Raw genomic sequence first — 22,408 nt, forward strand, 5'->3', positions numbered from 1 at the left:
CAAATTTCAGAGTTTTAAAATAAAACTGTGTAAGTTGAGATTGTAAACTCTACTTTACCCTTAGTTTGGTTATCACAATTATTAATTTCGTTAGCCAATCATTCATTGTGTCATTTTTGATGCCACCACATCCATCCATTGTCTATACCCACTCATCCTTGCTGGGGGACCAGCTGGTTATCTCCAGTGGTCTCCGGGTGAGATGCTGGGCGCATCCTGGAGGGGTTGCCAGTCCATCACAGGGCAACACAGAGACACACAGGACAGACAACCATGCACAGACACACTCATAGATATGGCAATTTTGAGAGACACATTAACCTAGCAGTTATGTTTTCCAACTGTAGATATAGGCCAGAGTACCCGGAGAGAACCCAGGCATGGGGGAACATGCAAACTCCTTACAGAAACACCCCGGACCGGGATTCATACCCGGTACCTTCTGCACAACAACAGTGCTACCAACTGTACCTCTATGCAGCCCCTCAGCGCATGCCAGGGTCCTACCCTTACCAATGACAGCACTTTAGTAAAGAAATTAGTTGCATCCCTCAACAAATGTTTAACAAATTAGAACATTTTCAATGGTTTTGTAAAAATAGAAAGAAATAGCAATGATAGACATTGTTTTCTTCAGAAGGGACCATAATAAAAAGCAAAAAGAACCATATATGGAGCCCTGAAGAACTCTACAGAACATTATACAGCAGAGTGGAGGTAAATGTGCCAAAAAACTTTAAACCTCTCATGGGTTTTAGGTCCAATATTCAACCTTCCACTGCTGTAGAACCTATAAACTGCTTTCTGATTCATTTATTTTCCATTAGTGATAATCGTTTGTTTCTATTTTACTGGAGTGGGGTTATATAAAGTACTTGTTAGTTCCACCTGCAGTTAATATCACTGGGACATATCTCCGTGCAGGAAAGCAGAAACTATTTGTGAGATAACTCAGAAAACTAACTGTTGGAGATTATTGCTGAAAGCACCACTCAGGTGTTGGAGTTTATTGGTTAAACCTGTTTTTCTCGCTGCAGCGGAGACAGCACCCCCCACCTTCCTTCAAAGGCTGCAGACCTCCACAGTGAGGCAGGGCAGCCAGGTGAGGCTTAACGTCAGAGTTACAGGTATCCCCACACCTGTAGTGAAGTTCTACAGGGAGGGAGCTGAGATCCAGAGCTCTGCCGACTTTCGGATCCTGCAGGACGGAGACCTATACAGTCTGCTGATCGCCGAGGCCTTCCCAGAGGACTCTGGGACGTATTCTGCTACAGCCACCAACAGCAGTGGACGGGCCACGTCCACCTGCGAGCTTCTGGTTCAAGGTGAGCTCTGTTAGCTTCCACAGTTTCTAAATTCTAAGTTGAATTGATCAGAACTTAAACTGAACGTTTGGGCCCAGGTGAAGAACCGGTTCCAGCAAAGAAAACCAAGACAGTAATTTCTGCTGCTCAGATTTCACAGACCAGAATCACAAGAGTGGAAAAGGTACGCCAAATCATCAGACCAAAGTAATCTGGCGGGATCAGACTTCCTGTTAGGGGTCTAGTTTTATCTCAGTTCCTTTTCTTCTGCTGTGACTCATTGTAACTTAGTCCTAATCTCTGTCCAGTTGGTGTCTCAGTTATGCTGCTTTAATCTGATCTCTGTTTGTCTCACCTCAGAAGATGGAGTTCGAGCTGACTCAGACACTTGGTCACAAGACTCCTCCCAGAGTTCCACCCAAACCTTCGTCAAAGTCTCCTACCCAGGCCTCGCTGGTCTCCAAGGTGACCGGAGTGCGCCAACAGTCACCATCACCTGTCAGACACGTGAAGGCACCCACGCCCACACCTGTCAGGTGGGTGGAGCATTAAGTTGTTCATGTTGACCTAACATAGCTCTGCTAACAGCTAGGAACCAATAACTACAACCTATAAACTCAATTAGTGAACCTCTTCCGCTTTTTGTCTTCTTTACCAGGCCGGTAAAGTCTCCCGTCACCACAAGGAAGCAGGCTGCCCCCGCCGCTGAAGTCCCCCCACCATGGAAGCGGGGAGATGATGGCATGAAACCAGTGCATCAACCAATCACAGAGCCCAAAGAGGTGAGGATTGCGTGGTTGTAGGAGGGTTATATTCACACTTTGACAGGAGGCCATCCTGGGGAGATGAGGCAGGATGGTGTCAAATCAAGCTAACACCTGATGCTAAAATCTGAAACCTTACTGAAGGTTTTTACTGAAGGATAGTAATTTAAACCAAAATTACTCTCCTGCTGCTTGGAGCTGGTCATCAAGCTGTCTGGTTTGTATGTTTGTCTTTGTGTGTCTCATAACAATATTACTGCAGTTACATGAAACCGTTCTTAGAAATGAGACATGGGCTAAGCTTTGGTTTCAATCCAGATAATATCCTAGCCCAGGAGAGGTTTTATTTCAGATGTTTCTGGTCTCAAAGTAAATTTTACTCAGACATTTAGAGATAATTTCTTTATCTTTTTTATTAAGAGCTGTATGCCAACATCAAACTAACCGAAGGCTGATGTATAGTCCTGTTCTTCCCACTGGCTTCTCTCTTCTTCTTTTTTAATCCTATGGATAAATATATTTTAACCTTCTGGTGGAAAGACCATTCCTGTTTTCTTCAGAAGAACCACATTTTCCATAATAACACCCAATATTCCAGTGTTTCTCACAAATTACATCCCTGTCATTTATTTTCACGTCTTTTGGATGATTTTGATTTATAAAAACTGGACTATTATGGTTTTTGGGACTTTTTCTTCAACTTGTACATGTGTATAACTGTCCAACTACTGGAGATCAACAGAGGTAGCGGTGCTGGCATTAGTCCTCTTATAGCTGGTCATTACAACCAAACTTCGTCAGAACCATCTGAAACTGCAAACTACACAAGAGTCAACATGAAAATCATCGAATGGGACAACACTTACCGTAGTTAATAATTTTCTGTTTCATTTTCTGGCTTATTTTGAAGGCACGTAAGTATTGGTCTTGTCCCTGATATTTCCAGACTGTATGATAGGACTGTTTCTGACCTACCTCAGACTACTGGTTTTGCTTATTTTCCATCTGTGATGTGTTTTTGTCTTTGCAATAGGTGTCTTGGTAGTTTTACTGATGTGAAAGATGCATTTTATTTTCACTTTTCTTTAATTTAACTTGGCTGAACATTTGGAGTCAGATTATGAATTTACAGTTTTTTTATGAAGATTATTGTTGTGTTTTTAGAGACCTTAACATCCCTTCCTTATTATTTCATTAGTAGTGTTTGAACATGGCAATTAGTTAAATATAGGTGAATTAAAACTTTTCCTTTTTCATCTGAAATCCCTAGTGGACGAGTTTGAGCCGCTACATTATAGAATCATAATTTATATTTATAACCTGGGCTCAGAAGTTTCTGCGCTCGAAGCTTTAGAGTTAGAAGATGCTTCTTTTTCTTGCAAAGAATGCAGCTTAGCCTAACGTTACACTTTGTCAAACTGGTAAGTGGTTACCAGTTTAGCTATGTTCTACGGTTCTGTCCGTACAAGCCCACTTGTTGGGTTGTTTCCTACTGCACCTTCGATCAGATGAAGCTTAACCTGTGGCTCCAGCTGGTACATATTGAAGATGGATTATTCCTGCAATCAGTGGATTATTTTCCATCAGTTAGCAACAAATTTGGTCATTTTCAGGTCATTTTAAGAAATCTTTGTAAAATAAATGGACTGGTGTGACGAGATTTTCCCATTTAAGATGTAAAGTTGATGTTCCCATTTGTTTTTACCAAAATTGTATGAAATTTATCACATGACCTTGGTAAAATTACTAGCTCTGTCCTCTACTTCAGGAGGTTAACTTGGCTAACAATATAATGATTATTTAATTTGATGCCCAAGATGTTACTCAGGGAGGACAAATGAACTGAATAAATTTCTAGCTAACTGTTTTTTTCATCAAGCTTACTTCCTGTTTGTGTTACTGTCTTGTTCTGAGTTCTGTTTGCTGCTGGTTCTGTCTCCAGGCTGAGGGAGGGATAAAAGCTGGGGCGGTGGCCAAAGTGGTGGCGGCCGTTGACCTGGCTCGTATCCGCCAGCCCGTGCATGTCGAGGGCGGTCGAGCTGAAGAGGTGGAGGCTGTAGAGGCAGAAATGAGGCAGCAGACAGTTGCTATGGCTGCCGATCAACAGTATCAAATTGGGTGGATGTCAACGAGAATGCAGGCTGGTCAAATGCTCACTGCTGCTCAGGAGTTTACATCTGACCTGCAGCCACAGGTTAGATGGCTCTCCTTGTAAAGAAAGAACATGGCAATGATTTGAGCAAAATAAATACTTTTAGTCTGTCAGTGAGGTTAAATCACCAATGGCCAACCGTTTGGTTAGTCCAAACATACCTATTACCATTATTTTTCATTATAAAGTGCCTAAGTTTAGTTTGAGTCAATTCATTTAAACATTCTGACAAATAACAGTAATTATTAAATTACATTGATTTTGCAAATTAGAATTTTTTTTTTCCCCAAGTATTTTAATTTACTGAGCAGCTCTGAGCTTCTGCTTGAGATGTTAACACTCCTGTGTTGATCACCACAGATTCAGAGAGGAACAGAAATCTCCTACAGTGTGGACACTGGTCTCACTCCATCTCCAGTTCCACATTTCATGGTTTCTAAAGTGTCTGTCCCCAAACCAGAGTCTGTTGGGGAGGTAAGAAAGGCAGCATCAGGCAAGCAGTAGGACATAGCCAGTGTGGAGATTAAGAAAGTTTAAGTAGTAAAATAACAGGATCCGTGCTGTGGTCTGAACAATAACTTGAGAGGTGGTTGACTTCATGTTTTTAGGAAAATATTCACAGAGTTCAGATTCCAATTAATTTTGGCCTTTTTCGCAAAATATCTGCTGTAACCCTTGCAGCATCTGCCAGGCTCCAAAAGATCAGCTTCTCTTAAAAACAACATTTCGGATCAGAACACAGTTTACTCCAATCACACCTGCTAAACCATGTCAACGATCAGGTGTGATCATAGACGTCTGCGAACACCACCTAGTGTCTCACGTTTAGTTGTCCACACTCCAACACTGATAAGAAATTCCAACCTCTGGCTTTCCTGGTGTCTGACTCTTAATTATATAAACCCACATTGACATTAAACTCCTTGACGCAGCTAAGACCCGTTAGTTAAACCTAACTCTCTGACATCCAAACTCTTTCTTGCCTAACACCATTCCTGTATGGTAAGGCAAAATATTCCCTAAAATAAACCAAACACTGTTGCTGCTCTGAAACAGTGTTTTTATTATTAGAAGGTTAGTTGACAGACGGTTAGTTATTACTGCTTGCCTGAGATGCAAACCTGTTTTTAAACTGATTCTAGAGGTGTTTGAATATCTTTAACAAATGAAGCCAACTTTAACCTTTTCCTTCGTTATTACGTTCCTGACCTAATTTATTAATCAGTAAATACATTTTATTTTCTACCCATAATTAATCCTGCTTTATCTAAAATTCCCCTCATTGATCCTGTTGTAGTTCTAATAAAACTAACGTCCGGTCGATCCTCTGTGTGCTGTGTGAACACGCACCATAAATATAAACCCAGCAGATTTTTAGTTCATTCTTTGCAGTGGAATTTCACTCTGTTTTGCTCTGTATCATGTAAAATGTGAATGATTAGTCTAGTCTAGCCTGATGATGGTGTGGCCTTTCCTCCTCTCTGGATTGGTCAGGTGTCCATCGCTGGCTCTGCTATCGCCACTCTGCAGAAAGAGTTATCCTCATCCTCTTCTAGAAAGATCATCAAACCAGTCAAGTCTCCCAGTCCGTCTCTTAAAGTGGTTAAGACCAGTGAGACGCTGGAGTCTGTCCCACCACCGTTCAGAGAATCCACTGAGAAATATCGCTTTGGCACCCAGATGCAGACGGGGGTCGTGTACATGGTGGGCATGGACAGAGTGTATGAGGACTGGAGAGCCAAGGTTTGTCTTGTAGCCTAGTGAGATGGATCTGAGCAGAACAAGAAAACCTGATGTGTAACAAGAAACGGATGGTTCTGAAATCTGCAGTCTGATACCACACACCAGCTGTAAAGGAAGGGCTTCCCACTCCCCTCAGCTTTAAACCTTTTTGGTTCAGCTCCACCGTAATTTACCCCCTTCTCTCAGCTCCCATGAGAAAAGAAGTCAAAGCAACTGGTCTTGTTTTCATTTTGTGATCGATGGGCCGCCTCAGGGTTTAGGAGCTGTCCTCCTGTTAGATTGCAGTCTGGTTTTCTTGATTTCTGTGAAAAATCCAACAATAAATGTTCATCTCATAAAAAGTTTAACAAGCTTCTCTCTCAACACTATTGACAACCTCATCCTCACCACTTGAGCCCATCCAGCACCTTCTTCGTTTGTTTCTGTGTTGTCTCCTCCTCTTCATCACCTTTTGGGTGTGAACCTCACATTTAAAGTCCTGTGTGTTGCTTTGTTGTATTCATGTTTGTTTTAGTCCTAGATATTAATGTTGTATTGGCCTAATAGATGATTCTGTGACAGGGGCCAGAGGCAGCAGCTGTACCGTCTGCAGGTGGCGCTGTTGTCCCTCCCACAATAGTCTCTGTAAGTCGTTCAGTTAAACTTGTTGATCATATTATCAGCTTTCCAGTAACAGAGTTATTTTATAAAGGTGCTGTATTATTTTTTTGCAGAGCTTGAAGAACACAAATGTGACAGAGGGTGAGTCGGTGACTCTGGAGTGTCAGATCAGCGGTCAGCCCACCCCCGTTATAATGTGGTTCAGGGAGGACTACAAGATCGAGAGCTCCATTGATTTCCAGGTCAGCTATGAGAGCGGATTTGCCCGGCTGGTGATACGTGAGGCTTTTGCTGAAGACAGCGGACGCTTCACGTGCACTGCCACCAACGAGGCTGGAACCATCAGCACCTCCTGCTACCTGCTCGTCCAGGGTCAGTACCAACAATGAAACTATGTACACCCTGTTCTGTATCACAACATCTAAATACTGATCCTTATTAGTACATGTATACACATTAAAGGCAACTATATTGTTCATGGACATCTGATAGAACTTGAGTAAACATTGTCTTACTGGTAGTACCAACGTTTTGGACTGGCCCCACCAGTCCCGACTTAAATCTGATAGATAATCTGTTTAGGCAGCTAAAGATTAGGGTGATGGCTAGGAGGCCGTCCAACCTCATCAAAATACCAGTGGAAACCTGCAAAAAGCTGCATGCTTGAGAGTCATGAGAAGGGTTTGTTTCCTGTAATGCCAACAAGTGTTTTTCCATTGATTATTCAGAAGAATATTAATAATTCTGAACTTAATATTTATTAAAATACAATCTAATACACGCAGATAAACAGTTTATTCTGAATTGATAGTCCTTTTGAGAGATCGTTGTCTAATTTCTAGGTTGACTGAGCTAATCTTATTATTCCTGCAGTGTCTGAGGACATCGAGAGCAGACAGGAGACAGTTTCCATCGTCACTGCTCAGACACAGTAAGTCACAAATCTTTTCTAAAGTTTAGTACATGACCCAGTATTTCTTTTTTTACTTAAGATGTTCTGATTTTAATTCACAGAGTTACAGAAGAAGCTAAAGAAGAGACCATGTCTGAAGTGAGCGAGGCTGAGCCAGATGCTCCTGCTGCTGCTCCCTTCTTCATTAAGACCCTCAGTGTTCAGAAGCTGGTGGAAGGAGGAAGTGTTGTGTTCCAGTGTCAGATTGGAGGCAGCCCCAAGCCTCACATCGTCTGGAAAAAGAGCGGAGTGCCGCTCACCACCGGATACAGGTACTGAAAACCCAGGGAGCAAATCCTTAGGTTCCTTAAACAACTGTTAGTGTGTCTCAGTATCACATGGACATCATTTCTGTTCTGCTACTGCTTTCTTTCTGCATCAAGCTAAACCCCTCAACACCCTGTTCCCTATAGCTCTATTTAGCATATTTATTTCCAAGTGCTCAGGATGTCTGATCCTCTGTCATGTTAGAAGAGACTGAAGTTGTTTGGCTGATATCAGATTTCTCCAGAATATTTATCATAAAACAGGTCAACTCATCATGCATTACAGAACTAACCTGCTTACATGCTAACTGGCATTAGGCTAACTAGAAAAAAAAATCTTTAGTCTTTTATATTAAGCACAAACCAAAAAAACTGAAACGGAAAATATCAATATCTCTCTGTTTTTAAGACTAAAAACAAATAAAAAAAGAACCAAACAAACACAAAAACATTTTTGCAACCATCACATCAAACTGGGCAATCTTTGAATAATTAGTTAGTTATTGCCGTTTATTTTCATTTTATATTTGTATTTTCATGGCTCCTATAAGCTCAGTCAAATATCAGAATACTGAGTGTTAAAATGTGGAATTTAATATAACTCACTGTCTTTGTATGTGTCATCAGGTATAAAGTTGCCTACAAGAAAGAGACTGGAGAGTGTAGACTGGAGATCTCAATGACCTTTGCAGACGATGCTGGAGAATATTCTGTCTTTGCCAAGAATCAGCTTGGAGAAGTCTCAGCCTCCACCAGTCTTCTGGAGGAAGGTATGTCCACAAACATGGCCTAAAGAGATTTAGAGAACCAGGCTTAAATTTCAACTTTGGATCACAGTGACTATATTATAGACAGAGCAAATGTTGTGCTTTGCAGAGGAATATGAAGCCTACATGAAGAAACAGGAAGTGACAGCTCTGGTGCAGGAGCCCAAACCTGGAGACATTCCCCCTATCACAGTGGAGACCGTGACCACCATTATCTCCGGACAGGTACAAGCTCTTTTATCATAGCTGGTTGGGTTGGGGTTAGTTTGTCATGAAGTTATAAATCTACATGACTTTAAGTTGATGTAACACAGTCAGTTTTTTGCTTGTCTTGAGTGAAATAATTTTTCAGACAACGTATAAAGATCCTATATTTTAATGAAACTTGCAGGAATTCCATTTGTCTGCCATGGAGCTGAGAATTATTCAGGAGATCGAGCTCTCCATCATGAAGATCACCTACAGAGAGATTGTAACTGAGGACGGAGAGTTGATGGTGACCGCCACTGCCACTGAGGCGGTGCAGCCAGCCTTTGACACGCCCGTCAAAAACTATAGAATCATGGAGGGAATGAGCGTCACCTTCCACTGCAAGATGTCTGGAATGCCGCTCCCCAAGGTGAGGAGTCTTTCAGTTAAAGGTTTTTCTTTGGTTTGCTTTAGAAAAAAAGTCTCCTGGGGGAGATGTATTGTACACTTGAAAATGACAGAGCCTAATTTAATCAGGTTTCACTGACTTCTTAACTTTGTGGCAGATTGCCTGGTTTAAAAACGGTCAGCGCATCAGGCCTGGTGATCAGTACCAGATGGAGGTTCTCCAGGATGGAAGAGCCAGCCTCCGCCTACCTATGGTGCGACCAGAGGACGAAGGCGTGTACACTGCCTTCGCCACCAACATGAAAGGAAATGCTGTCTGTTCAGGGAAGCTTTATGTGGAGTCATCTGCAGCTGCTCCTCAGAGATACACACCACAGCCTGCAGTGCAGAGGATCAGGTAAAGTATGACTCAAAAGAAAGGCTTCTGTCTTAATGTTTTAAATGCTAATCATTACAAACCGAACGCCCTTTCCTCAGATCCACATCTCCTCGTTCTCTGAGCCGCTCTCCTGGCCGTTCACCCAGCCGTTCTCCCGGACGCTCTCCCGCTCGTCGACTTGATGAGACAGACGAAGCACAGCTGGAAAGACTTTACAAACCAGTATTTGTCATGAAACCTACTGCATGTAGATGCTCTGAGGGACAAACTGCCAGATTCGACCTGAAGGTTGTGGGCCGACCCATGCCTGACACTTACTGGTTCCACAATGGTGAGTGAAGCATAGAAGAAACCTTCATAAAAGGTGTTATTGAAAGAAGAGTGTTTGTTTCAAAAATCTAATTGTATTTTTTGGCCTTCTCAGGACAACAAATTGTTAGTGACCACACCCATAAGATTGTGGTTAAAGAGGATGGGACTCAGTCCTTGATCATTGTCCCGGCTGTGCCCCACGACTCCGGAGAATGGACAGTGGTGGCTCAGAACAGAGCCGGGCGCTCATCCATCTCCGTCACTCTCACAGTGGATGGTAAGACTTCACCTCATTTTTACCGTTTCCATGATCTCTGCTGAATGTTTCCTGTGTGGCGATCCTTTGGGACACTTGTTGACTTGACGTTTCTGTTTTGTTCAGCTAAGGAAACCTTTGTGCGTCCCCAGTTTACCGAGAAACTGAGGAACATCAGCGTGAAGGAGGGCACTCTGGTTGAACTGGCCGTTAAAGCAATTGGAAACCCACTGCCTGACATTGTCTGGCTAAAAAACAGTGACATCATCACCCCACACAAGCAGCCAAACATCAAGTAAGTATCATTTTGAAGTAAATCTATGGCATCTGCTTTGAGTTTCCAGGAAATACACAATATTATCGGAATGCTCCTTCCATGTATTTTGACTACATTTTGTATTGTATTGCATAAAAGTAAGGCGACCCTAGTTAATGGAACTATTTTAGCTGCTTGCAATGCAAAATTGATCCTCCTACAGACTCATTCAAATTAGAGAAGGTAACATTTGATGGGTCAGCTTTAATAATGTGAGTCTAGTAGTTGAAAATGTTAATATGAAACCTTTATGTTTTAGGATTGAAGGAACCAGAGGAGAGGCCAAATTCCAGATCCCTTCAGCAGGTGGCTCAGACAGTGCCTGGTACACCGCCACAGCCATCAACAAGGCTGGCAGAGACACCACCCGCTGCAGAGTCAATGTTGAAATGGACTATGTTGAGCCTGAGCCAGAGAGGAAGCTCATTATTCCCAAAGGAACCTACAAAGCCAAAGAGATCACCCCTCCAGAGCTGGAGCCTCTTCACGTGCGTTATGGCCAAGAGCAGTGGGAGGAAGGTGACCTTTATGACAAAGAAAAGCAACAGAAACCGGTGTTTAAGAAGAAGCTCACCTCTGTCCGCATGAAGCGTTTTGGTCCAGCGCATTTTGAGTGCAGGCTAACTCCGATTGGAGACCCCACCATGGTGGTGGAGTGGCTGCATGACGGCAAACCTCTGGCTGCTGCAAACAGGCTGCGCATGGTCAATGAGTTTGGCTACTGCAGCCTGGACTATGAAGTTGCTTATGCTAGAGACAGTGGAGTGATCACCTGCAGAGCTACCAACAAGTTTGGAGTCGACCAGAACTCTGCCACCCTGATCGTCAAGGATGAGAAGGGCCTTGTTGAGGAATCTCAGCTTCCTGAAGGCAGGAAGGGTGTTCAACGAATTGATGAAATGGAACGGCAGGCTCATGAAGGTGGACCTTATGGAGTTACTGCCGAGGAAGACACTGAGAAAATAAAACCTGAGATTGTCCTTCTTCCTGACCCTGTAAGGGTTATGGAAGGGGACACAGCTCGATTCCGCTGCAGAGTGACTGGTTATCCAGCTCCAAAGGTAAACTGGTACCTCAACGGACAACTCATTCGCAAAAGCAAGAGATACAGACTTCGCTATGATGGTATTTACTACCTGGAGATTACAGAAATCAAATCTTATGATTCAGGAGAGGTAAAGGTTATAGCAGATAACAACCTGGGTTCAGCTGAACACACTGTGAAGCTGGAGATTCAGCAGAAGGAGGATTTCAGAACTCATCTGCGCCATGCTGCTGAGGCTAAAACAGGTGACGCTCCTTCTGAGTCAGGAAAAGTACCATTCGAGGTGGTGAAGGCTGAGCAACCTGCTGAGGACTCTCAGTTGAAGGAGGTGGTCAAGCTTAAGAAGGCCCAGCGAATTGTCCATGAGAAGGCCATAGAGGAGTCTGAGGAGCTGAGGTGCAAATTCAAGCGCAGGACAGAGGAAGGCTATTATGAGTCCATCACTGCTGTTGAGCTTAAGTCACGTAAGAGGGATGATTCCTATGAAGATCTTCTGAGAAAAACTAAGGAGGAACTGCTTCACCATGCCAAGGAGAAGGAGGAGGCTGAGAAGAAGAAGGAGGAGGAGCGCCGCAAACTTACTGCAAAACCTCTGAAACCAGAGAGAGTCAAACTCTCGCCCAGCATGGAAGCTCCTAAGATCCTGGAGCGTATCACTAGCCAGACAGTTGCACTGGGAGATGAAGTCAAATTCAGAGTCAGAGTCGTTGGTAGACCAGATCCTGAATGCCAGTGGTTCAAGAATGGTGTTCAGCTGGAGAAATCAGACCGTATTTACTGGTTCTGGCCTGAAGACCATGTTTGTGAACTGGTGATCAGAAACGTCTCAGCTGAGGATTCAGCTAGCATAATGGTTAAGGCAACCAACACCGCTGGAGAGACATCAAGCCATGCTTTCCTGCTGGTGCAAGGTACCACAATAGTGAATTCTATAAACTGTAGCTTGTTTCCTTTTGAATCACATGTTTTCTAATTAAACGTAACGATATTTTTGCAGCAAAACAAGTCATCACTTTTACACAGAAACTGGAGGACGTCAATGCCAAGGAGAAAGATACTATGGCTACCTTTGAGTGTGAAACCAACGAGCCTTTTGTTAAAGTCAAATGGCTCAAGAGTAACATGGAGATCTTCTCCGGAGACAAATACAGGATGCACTCTGACAGAAAGGTCCACTTCCTGTCCGTGCTGACGCTCGAAATAAGGGATAACGCAGAATATTCATGTGTGGTTATAGATGACGAGAATGTCAGAACCAGCGCCAAGCTCAACGTTGAAGGTGGGTCAAAATGATGGAGCCATGTTCAAAATTAGAAAACTTTAATAATATTGTTCATGCTTAAGTTGTTATTGAAATGCATGTTGTATTTGAAGGCTTGTTTTATATAGTAGCTTTTATTTGTCCGTAAATAAGATTTATAGGTTATTCAACATCACTGTGGTTTCTTAAAAGTTGTCTTTATTATTCTTTAAACAGGAGCCCCACTGGAGATGCTGAAGCAGCTGGAGAACATCGAGGTGCCTGAGACTTACTCTGGAGAGTTTGAATGTGTTGTGACTCGTGAAGATGCTGAAGGTAGCTGGTTCTTTGAAGACAAGCTGCTCTCTACCAGTGCTAAATACGTCATGACCTCTCGCCGTGGAAGACACACTCTGTCTGTGAGAGATGTCAAGAAAGAAGACCAAGGCAAATTTACCTTCAAAGTGGGCGAATTCACGACAAGTGCCTCACTGAAGATGAAATGTAAGTGATGAAAATATATTGTAAATTTAGGGTTTAGGTCTAAAGATGTTTATTTTCCTAGTGACCGGTCCATTCCTCATGAAACTTTCCTTTTAGAAGTGCTGAGCTCTTTGTTCCATTTAGTTGGTCTTCTACTCTACTTTAACTTTAGTTGTTTTTGTTTCGATTCCTGAATACTGTGGTCTTCATGTTTTAGTGCGTCCCGTGACCCTGGTCCAGCCTTTGACAGACCTAACAGTTTGTGAGGGGGATATTGCTCAGCTTGAGGTCAAGTTCTCCCAGGAAAATGTTGAAGGTAGCTGGATGAAGAATGGACAGCCAGTTGCAGCTTCAAACCGTATGCACATTGTTATCGATAAACTAGTCCACAAACTCCTGATTGAAGATGCCACCAAGGACGACTTTGGATCATATTCATTTGTGGCTCCTGATCATGATATTACAACCTCTGCAAAGCTCATCATTCGGAGTAGGTCACTCAAACTCATATATTACATAAAACAACTCTGTTTCAAAATAAAACTTCTTAAAAGTGAATGTCTTTTTGTTGCAGGTATTGGTATCCTTATTCCGTTGAAGGACACATCTGCTGTTGAAGGCACCAAGGCTGTCCTGGAGGCTAAGATCTCTGCTCAGGACATTAGCTCCGTCAAGTGGTACCACAATGACAAACTGTTGGTGCCCAGCGACCGGGTCAGTATGGTGGCAAAGGGGGCCAAGCAGCGTTTGGTTTTCACTAGGACCTACGCTTCTGATGAGGGTCACTACAAAATGGTTGTTGGCCGAGTGGACACCAGCTGCAAATTCTCTGTTGAGCGTAAGTTACCCTCAATGACTGTCCAAGTATCTGCTTATTGATAAACACATGGTAAAATATCTTATAGCTCAAAACTTAAAAATGCCTGTAGGTGCTCAGAAACTGAATACTTGGTTCTTTCCAGGGCAAAATAAGTAGTAAGCAGTGCAGAAGAACCTCTCCATCATTTATTAGAACAATGACAAAATAAATAATCAGCATACGGCTGGAAACTTTGATATTTGTCAGCAATAGGTGGTGTAGCTATTGAAAAATTAGCAATTTGAAGCCATAAAACAATTAAAGTTTTACCTAATTTATCTTAGACCTCGCAATAAATGTGTTTAATGTTCCCAGAAGCTTAGAGTACACACATGTAAGGTCAAGTTCCTCATTAGGAGCAGTTAGGATCATAAGATAACTCATCAGTGATGATTTGACCTGGAAGTCAAGATAATGTAAAACATTATCTTGACTTCTAGTCACACATGTCAAAGTTCCACCTACAGGACATTTTGAGCGTTACATTTTCTGTGTTCTGCTTCAACAGCTGTGCAGATCCTGAAGCCAATGAAGGACACGGAGTGCTCTGAATCTGAGAATGTCACCTTCGAAGTTGAGGTTTCCCACCCAGGTATCGACCCATATTGGACCTTCAAGGACCAGCCACTCAAAGCCAGCGCCAAGCACAAGATGGAGACCAAGAATAAGCTCTACTTCCTGACAGTCATCAATGCAATGAAAGATGAAGAGGGCGAGTACCTGTTCGCTGCTGGTGAGAAGACGTGCAGAGCTTCACTCACCGTAACAGGTATGCAGGAGATGACTTTAACAAGCTGAACGCCATATATGACAGTCTCTATAATTATATATAATCTTGCTGTGTCACCAGGTGGCGCCATCAAGAAACCTTTGCGAGATCTGGTGGTTGCTGACTCCCAGACTGCAGTGCTGGAGTGTCAGGTAGCAAACCCATCTGCAGAAGGAAAGTGGCTGAAGGATGGACACCTTGTCGACTTCAGCGAGAACGTGTTGAGTGAGGTGGATGGTGCTGTGAGACGTCTTGTTATTGTTATCACGAAAGCCACCGACGTCGGAGAATACACCTACCAGGTGGCCACCTCCAAGACCACTGCCAGTCTGAGGGTTGAAGGTGGGTCCAGTGTTTTTTAAAATATACTCATGCAATAAGATTGTGGGACATAACTTAAAATGTCAGCCTCATCATTCCCAAAATGTGTCTGCTCAGAATGTAAAACAAAATGAAAACCCACTGATTGTTCCTTTCTTTCTCCAGACAGACCAGCTCATTACAAACTGAGTTGTAAAATAAATCAGAATCAGAATTTATTGTCATTGCACTTTAATATATACTTTAATACTTTAGTGCTTTAGTACAATGAATGCAGAATTAGAGTGCTTGCAGGCAGACACCCTTTTGAAGCTCTTTAACATCATGAATCAATGAATCGTTGACTGATAACGTTCACCCTTACAGCTGTAAAGATCAAGAAGACTCTGAAGAACCTGAACGTGGTCGAGACTCAGGAGGCTGTGTTCAGTCTCGAGCTGACCCACGAGAACGTCAGGGGAGCCCAGTGGATCAAGAATGGTGTCGAGATCCAGCCCAGTGATAAATTTGAGATCAGTATGGAGGGTACAGTTCACACCTTGAAGATCAACAACTGCGCCACACAAGACGAGTCCGTTTACTCCTTCAAACTGGGAAAGCTGTCTGCAAACGCCAGACTCAATGTTGAAAGTAAGTAGAAGTTAAGATAACATTCAGTTTGGCTTCACTGGTTTTACAGAATACATTTATCAAAACATTTGTGAATGTGACTTTTCTCCCAGCCCTCAAGATCCTGAAGAAGCCAAAGGATGTAACATCACTGCTGGGTGCAACAGCTATGTTTGAAGTGGGCATCTCTGAAGACAACATCCCAGTAAAATGGATGTTCAAGAACACGGAGCTGAAGCCAAACGAACACTACAAGATGCTGTCTGAGAAAAGGACCCACAAACTGATCCTCCAGGACGTGGACAACAGCAAGGAGGGAGAGTACACGGTGGTGATTGGTCATCTCCAGTGCAGTGCTCACCTGACTGTTGAGTGTAAGCCTTAAAATGAAGCATTCTTAGTATTTTCCTAACATCACTGATAGACCTCAGGAACCAAACCATCTGAGCCTATGTTGTTTCTGCAGCTCTGCGGGTAACCAAACCCATGAAGAACGTGGAGGTCCCAGAGACTCAGGTGGCCACATTCGAGTGTGAAGTTTCTCACTTTAATATACCCTCCACCTGGCTGAAGAACGGTGTGGAGATCGAGATGAGTGAGAAGTTCAGGATTGTTGTTCAGGGGAAACTCCACCAGCTGAAGATCATGAACACCAGCAGGGATGACTCTGCAGAGTACATGTTCATCTGTGGGAACGACCGAGTGTCAGCGACACTTACCGTCAACGGTAAGAATTTAACCAATCCTAATTTTGTAAAACAGAACTTTTTAAAAAGAATGTCTTAACATCTTCATCTAAATGGTTGGTGTGTGAAGTTTTTCCTTCAGCATCTTAACCTTCAGTTTCCTTCCCCTGGGGTGAAAGAACCTCTGAACTTAAGGTCCTTTTTCTTTCAGCTATTCTGATTACAACAATGCTGGAGGACCTGAACGCTCAGGAGAAAGACACCGTCACGTTTGAGGTGAACGTCAACTATGAGGGAATCACCTACAAATGGCTGAAGAACGGTGTGGAGATCAAATCCACAGACAGGTGCCAGGCGCGCTGCAAACAGTTCACCCACAATCTGAGCATCAGGAACGTCCACTTTGGAGACACCGCCGAGTACACCTTCATGGCCGGCTCTGCAGCTACTACAGCTAAACTTTACGTGGAGGGTAAGATGTGGAGATGTTCTTAGCTGTGGTCATCGGATGCTTTATTACTGTCCAACTATCAGAACTGCCCAAATAAAAACCATTAAGACACTAAAGAACTTGGGACCAGTTGTTGCCATGTTTAGGCAGGATGTAATGACTCATTTATTTCCCTACAGCTCGTGTGATTGAATTCACTAAACACCTGAAGGACATAAAGATCACAGAGAAGAAGAGGGCGACCTTTGAGTGTGAAGTTTCTGAGTCGAACGTCCAGGTGATGTGGATGAAGGACGGCCAGGAGCTGGAGATGTCCGAGAGGTAAAGAGAACTTTTCATTCAAGTGCATGAACCTTTTAAATGTTTGACCAACATCATCAACAACTTCTGCTTTACCTTCTCTATTTTTCTGCAGGTACAAAATGAGCTCAGACAAGTTTGTGCACCGCCTGGTTCTGCCGTCAGTTCGCATGTCTGATGCTGGCGAGTACACGGCTGTAGCCGGGTCGAGCATGTCTGTTGGACACCTGGGAGTCGAGGGGCGAGATGTTAAAATCTCCGAGCCTGAAAGCAGAGACATCACAGTGAGTTCCTGTTCTGGGGAGCTTCACCCCAGTCTGAGCTCTGATTCTGTTCTTTAACATGTTCATGTAGACCCATGACAGGGAGTTTGATGTATGAGGCTGAGACGGTCATATTTTTGCGCAGGTGGTGGAGAAACAAAGAGCAACCTTTGAGTTTGAGGTAAATGAGGATGAAGTGGAGGGACACTGGCTGAGGAATGGAGTGGAGATCCATTTCCAGGAGGAAGAGAGGTTCAACTACGCCATCATCAGGAAGCTGCACCGCCTCACTATCTCAGAGACATTCAGGAGTGACGCTGGAGAGTACACATTCATCGCCGGCAAAAACCGCAGCACCATGAACCTTCTTGTGAGATGTAAGAGATCCTTCAGTCAGCAGTTTGAACACATTTGACCAAAACTCTCTGTTCCTGTTATCTACGATGGAAGTATTTCTTACTTACTGTGGGAAGCTGAGGAAAGAAATCCTTCACATCTCTGCTAGAGAGAACGTCGCCCATCAGTAGCTTCTTTTAGTGTAATGTTTAAACAAAAATATTTCTTTGTTAAACAGAAATTTAAAAAAGTATTTTCACAAATTTAATTTTGCTTCTTTAACTCAATGACTGTTTTGCTTTCGGTGTTCAGTGCCGGAGCCGCCTCAGATTGTCCGCCACATGGAGGCCCAAACAGTGATGTCGGGTCGATCTGTGCGTTTCTCGGTCCATGTGAGCGGCCTCCCTCACCCTCAGGTGTTCTGGTACAAAGACTCCCAGCTTCTGTCCACCAGTTACAAATGCAAGTTCCTCCACGACGGAGATGAGCACACACTACTTTTGCTGGAGGTCTTCCCCGAGGACGCTGCCGTCTACAGCTGCGAGGCCAAGAACGACTACGGAGAAGCCACAAGCTCCGCCCCTCTCACCGTGGAAGGTCAGACATGTTTTATGGTGAAGCACCCAAGTAGCCTCTTCTTTTGCTTTATTTTATTCATCGTTATCTACTTCTTCCTATTATTACTGTCATGTTACTATTATTATGGACACATTTTTATTACATATTTCAGCAGGAGTTTTTCAAATTAATAGTGTAAGGAATTAATTAATTAATAATTAAGAGTCAAATGGATTTATGTTAAATAAAATTAAACTTGATTTAGCTGACCAAAGAATTTAACAAAGAATAATGAAAACATCACATTAAATAAAGTTGTGTTATTTTATTTCCCTGTTTAAAACTTGTATTAGTTAGTGTAATAAAGTTTATTTGCTGGTATATTCTGCCACCTAATGTTATCTTTTATGTTGTTCTCAGTTCAGGTTCAATTAACAAAGCAACCAGTTCAGTCCAATAATTCAATTTTAATAAACTTACAATTGACCAGTTTAGTTTGTTCACATTGCATTCAGTTATAGCCCAGTTCAGGACAGTCAGACTCAGCATGTTAATGGTTATTTGTAGCCAGTTTATTAAAACTTAGCAGGGAAAGAAGCAAAGGAGTCACACGCAATGGAAGAAAAGAACCATTAAACATGTGATACTGAGTCAATGTTATAATCAGCACATTTGTTTCAGTAAAAACTAATAACTTTTAACGGTTTAGGTGTAAAATGCTGTAGTTAAATGACTGAGACGATCAAACTGAAACATCTTTAACACGTCTGTAAACTGAACACGTTATCTTTCAGTTCCCGAGGTGGTTGAAACCATTGTTCGGATCTCTCCTCCGGTTCTGATCACTCCCATGCGGGATGTTCTGGTCTCAGAGGGAAATCCTGCCCAGCTGAAGTGCACTGTCTCTGGGGAAGGTATTTACTTCCGCTCAGCTTCTTCTGGGGCTGCTTAACCTCTCTGTTATTATCAAGCCTGTTGCTAAACATGTGTGAGATGATACTGACTTCTGTGAACACCGTGTCTCCAGATCTGCAGATTTCTTGGTTCTGTGATGACAGAGAGATCCGACAGTCTGACATCTTCAGGATGTCTCATTTGGATGAAACCTGCCTGTTGGAGATTTCCAGAGTCCTCCCTTCACATGAGGGACAGTATTCATGCATTGCCACAAACTCGGCAGGAATGGTCACATGTTCTGCCACTCTGAACCTTGATGGTGAGTTCCAGCAAATATCACCTTGCATGCAGATATATTTTTAATAAAACGGTGAGAGTGAGGCCAACCCTGACTGCATGGTCCTCCGATTTTAATCCCAGAAAGCATGAAGTCTTCTTGCTGCATCTTACAGAGCTGCTCTGATTTTGGCTTGAATAGTAAAGAAAATGACGGAGTGTCTACTTGATAATAATTTGTACTCAGTTACAGCTGTACAGTTACAGTTACCCTTCTGTAATTCTAACCTAACTTCTTGTAACTTAGACATCTAATTTTCAGACAAATGTGCTGTTTTTCCATCAGTTTGTAATCACTTATAATTTAGGGCCAGTAAATAAAAAATTTCCACTTTTAAAAGTCATTTTATATTAGATGCATAAATATTGCTATGTCTGCTTTTCAAATAGTCCAATAATTTAACAGTTTTTGTAAGATTGTATGTAAGAGATCCTTCAGCAGTTTGGACCTCTAGCTGATAGGCTTATTGAAGCACAGGTTGTCACTAATTGACAGACTGTAATATTGATCACTGCATTGATAATAATATAAAATCCAGAACATCACACAAAGACCCACTTTTACTCTCACTATTTTACCTTGTTGCCTTTTAATTCTTCAACTCATAGAGAAACTCAATAGTTTCCACATCCTTGCACATTTGTTGCTTGCTGTATTAGAACTAGTGTAGTAACTGTCAAAATAATGTTTGTGCTCCCTGCCCCCGGATTTAGAAGTAGTTATAATTGTGGCTGTAGTTTTGTTCTGATGACAGGAGATGAGCAATGATTTCTCTCGCTGCATGTAGAGAAATCAGCAGCTTTGCTTTGACCCTACTTCTTACTGTGAGCCTCATCTTGCAGGATGCTCTGCTGTGCTGCATGATATCCTCTCTTCCTACACCTGCAGCTCCTAACAGTGTTTGTTTAGACACGACTCTTTGTTTCAGAGTAAATCAGCATGGTTGAAACAGCTGGACTATGGAAGTACAGCTTTTCGGATTCCTTACAATCACGGACATAATTCACATCTGTTTTTTTTTTAAATATGGCTCCCGTCAAGTTTGCATGATTGACTGTGGAAACCAGCCGCTGTCCAGTTCTCACTGAGCCTGACTGATCCTCAACACTCCAACCCAACTGCACTTTGGCAAACAAATAACCTGGAAAAATCACCGGAATTGTGCTGTGTTGACCTAATTCTTCTATCCTTTCTTACTGCCCAGATGAAAAAGCCTTAGATAGCGTGTCGAGCTCTGAGACTAAAATAACTCAGAGGCTGGAGGTTCAAGCAGAGAGTTTCAGCTCTCTGTCGGTGGGTCAAACAGCCCACAGTTTTGAGTTTTCTGAGGTGGTCTCTGAAGCTTCCTCCATGTCCTTGAAGATGGTTGAGATTCAGATGGAGAGTGCAACCTCAGTGGAGATGAGCTCTCACAGCAGCTTTGATTTGAAACTCTCAGCCAGCCCCCAGCTGCTGATGGAAATGAGCGACATCACAGTGAAAAGTGGTGAGATTGCTGCGTTCAGCTGCTCGTTCGATGGGCAGCCCTTCACCGGAGTGGTATGGGATCATAACGGTCAGAACTTGGTGGATGCGGAGCGGGTAAGGAGCTCTCAGAGTGGGGGCTTGTTGTCCCTGGTCATCCACAGTGTCGACCTGGCTGATCAGGGAATGTACCGGTGCACAGCCACCAACCATCACGGTCAGAACAGTTCTTCTGCCAGGCTCACTGTTGAAGGTGGTTAATCTTTCTTTTTTGTGATTTCCAACTGGTCCATTTCACTTCTTCATCTGCTTCATCTGCTCACCCTGCTTTGGACCCCCTTATCATGACTTAATATCTCCTCCTAGTTTATAATCTGTTAGAATAATGTAATAACAACCTCTGTAGTGTAGTTGTGCCCCTCCCCCTGATACCAGCTTTTCTTTGCTAATCTCATTCTCCATCCTACTAACCCTTTATTGATTATAGCCATAGCCTTTTACTCTCTGACCCCTAATTACTCTCCCTAACTTTATTCTCACTCAGCTAAAGAAGCAAACCTCAAAGCCGAGAACCCAATCCCCACCGATTCTGTTCGTAAAGCTTCACAAGCAGAAAGAGAGAGCTCTAGAGATCTCTCTGAGCAAGAGAAGCAGGAGTCAAAGAAGAAGCTCGAATCTTTGCCAAAATCTTCCCAGAGACTTTACCACCTCATCAGCCAGTTGTATTTCCCAGATGTCATGCCTCATGATGAGCGGAGTCATCGTCTCTCCAACAGCCCGGAGTTTCTGATCAAACTCCCCCCTGAGCTGCTGATCAGAAACAAAGACAGTGACTCTCTGCACTGCATTACGAAGGGGCTTCCCACTTCATTTGTCATTTGGCTTTACAACCGTCTGAATGTCAAGGATTCTGTTTGGTACTCTCTGAAACGAGACAGCTCTCTCTGCTGTGTAAACGCTAATAATGTGGGAGCCAGACCAGGGGGTTCTTGCTATTTCAAAAATCTAACCTCAGCTGGAGATGCTGAGTGCAGCACAGTGATGAAAGGTTGGCAATTGCATGCTTTGGTCCTTTTGCTCACTCTGGCTTTCTGTGCCCCGCACCCATGCACACTGTTTTCCACCTGCACAGCCATCAGAAGCACACTTCTTCACAGGGCAACTATTCTTCTTCTTCTTCTTCTACTTCTTTTAACAATGTTTAGGCAAGGTCTCTGACTCTTTGTTTCCAGCACTTTGACTAAAACATTAGTAGAGATATGAAGAGAGGGTCAATGATGTAACAAACTTTACCAAGAAGATATATGTGCTGCTTGCTAAAATAATAAATGGAGGCATGAAAGAAGATCAGGTCAAAGAAACAACCCAAACGGATCAGATGG

At 43.0% G+C, this 22,408-nt stretch overlaps 1 protein-coding gene across 1 annotated transcript in view; it reads left to right on the forward strand.

Moving 5' to 3' along the window:
• Positions 1-22,408, forward strand: part of ttn.1 (titin, tandem duplicate 1) — a 163,029-nt gene that overhangs the window by 5,691 nt on the left and 134,930 nt on the right. Inside the window, 35 exon segments of the mRNA XM_047369711.1 lie at positions 1,038-1,325; positions 1,403-1,488; positions 1,665-1,840; positions 1,963-2,103; positions 2,979-2,982; positions 4,011-4,262; positions 4,581-4,694; positions 5,715-5,963; positions 6,677-6,935; positions 7,437-7,494; positions 7,578-7,787; positions 8,409-8,551; positions 8,658-8,773; positions 8,940-9,167; positions 9,304-9,542; positions 9,623-9,855; positions 9,949-10,113; positions 10,219-10,387; positions 10,668-12,364; positions 12,451-12,732; positions 12,931-13,197; positions 13,394-13,666; positions 13,751-14,014; positions 14,544-14,804; positions 14,886-15,146; positions 15,492-15,755; positions 15,848-16,108; positions 16,201-16,461; positions 16,632-16,892; positions 17,051-17,192; positions 17,287-17,455; positions 17,580-17,811; positions 18,083-18,367; positions 19,123-19,242; positions 19,356-19,544. Coding sequence (XP_047225667.1) covers positions 1,038-1,325; positions 1,403-1,488; positions 1,665-1,840; positions 1,963-2,103; positions 2,979-2,982; positions 4,011-4,262; positions 4,581-4,694; positions 5,715-5,963; positions 6,677-6,935; positions 7,437-7,494; positions 7,578-7,787; positions 8,409-8,551; positions 8,658-8,773; positions 8,940-9,167; positions 9,304-9,542; positions 9,623-9,855; positions 9,949-10,113; positions 10,219-10,387; positions 10,668-12,364; positions 12,451-12,732; positions 12,931-13,197; positions 13,394-13,666; positions 13,751-14,014; positions 14,544-14,804; positions 14,886-15,146; positions 15,492-15,755; positions 15,848-16,108; positions 16,201-16,461; positions 16,632-16,892; positions 17,051-17,192; positions 17,287-17,455; positions 17,580-17,811; positions 18,083-18,367; positions 19,123-19,242; positions 19,356-19,544 — 8,619 coding nt within the window.

Source organism: Girardinichthys multiradiatus, chromosome 7, assembly GCF_021462225.1.
Source record: "Girardinichthys multiradiatus isolate DD_20200921_A chromosome 7, DD_fGirMul_XY1, whole genome shotgun sequence".
Lineage (NCBI taxonomy): Eukaryota > Metazoa > Chordata > Actinopteri > Cyprinodontiformes > Goodeidae > Girardinichthys > Girardinichthys multiradiatus.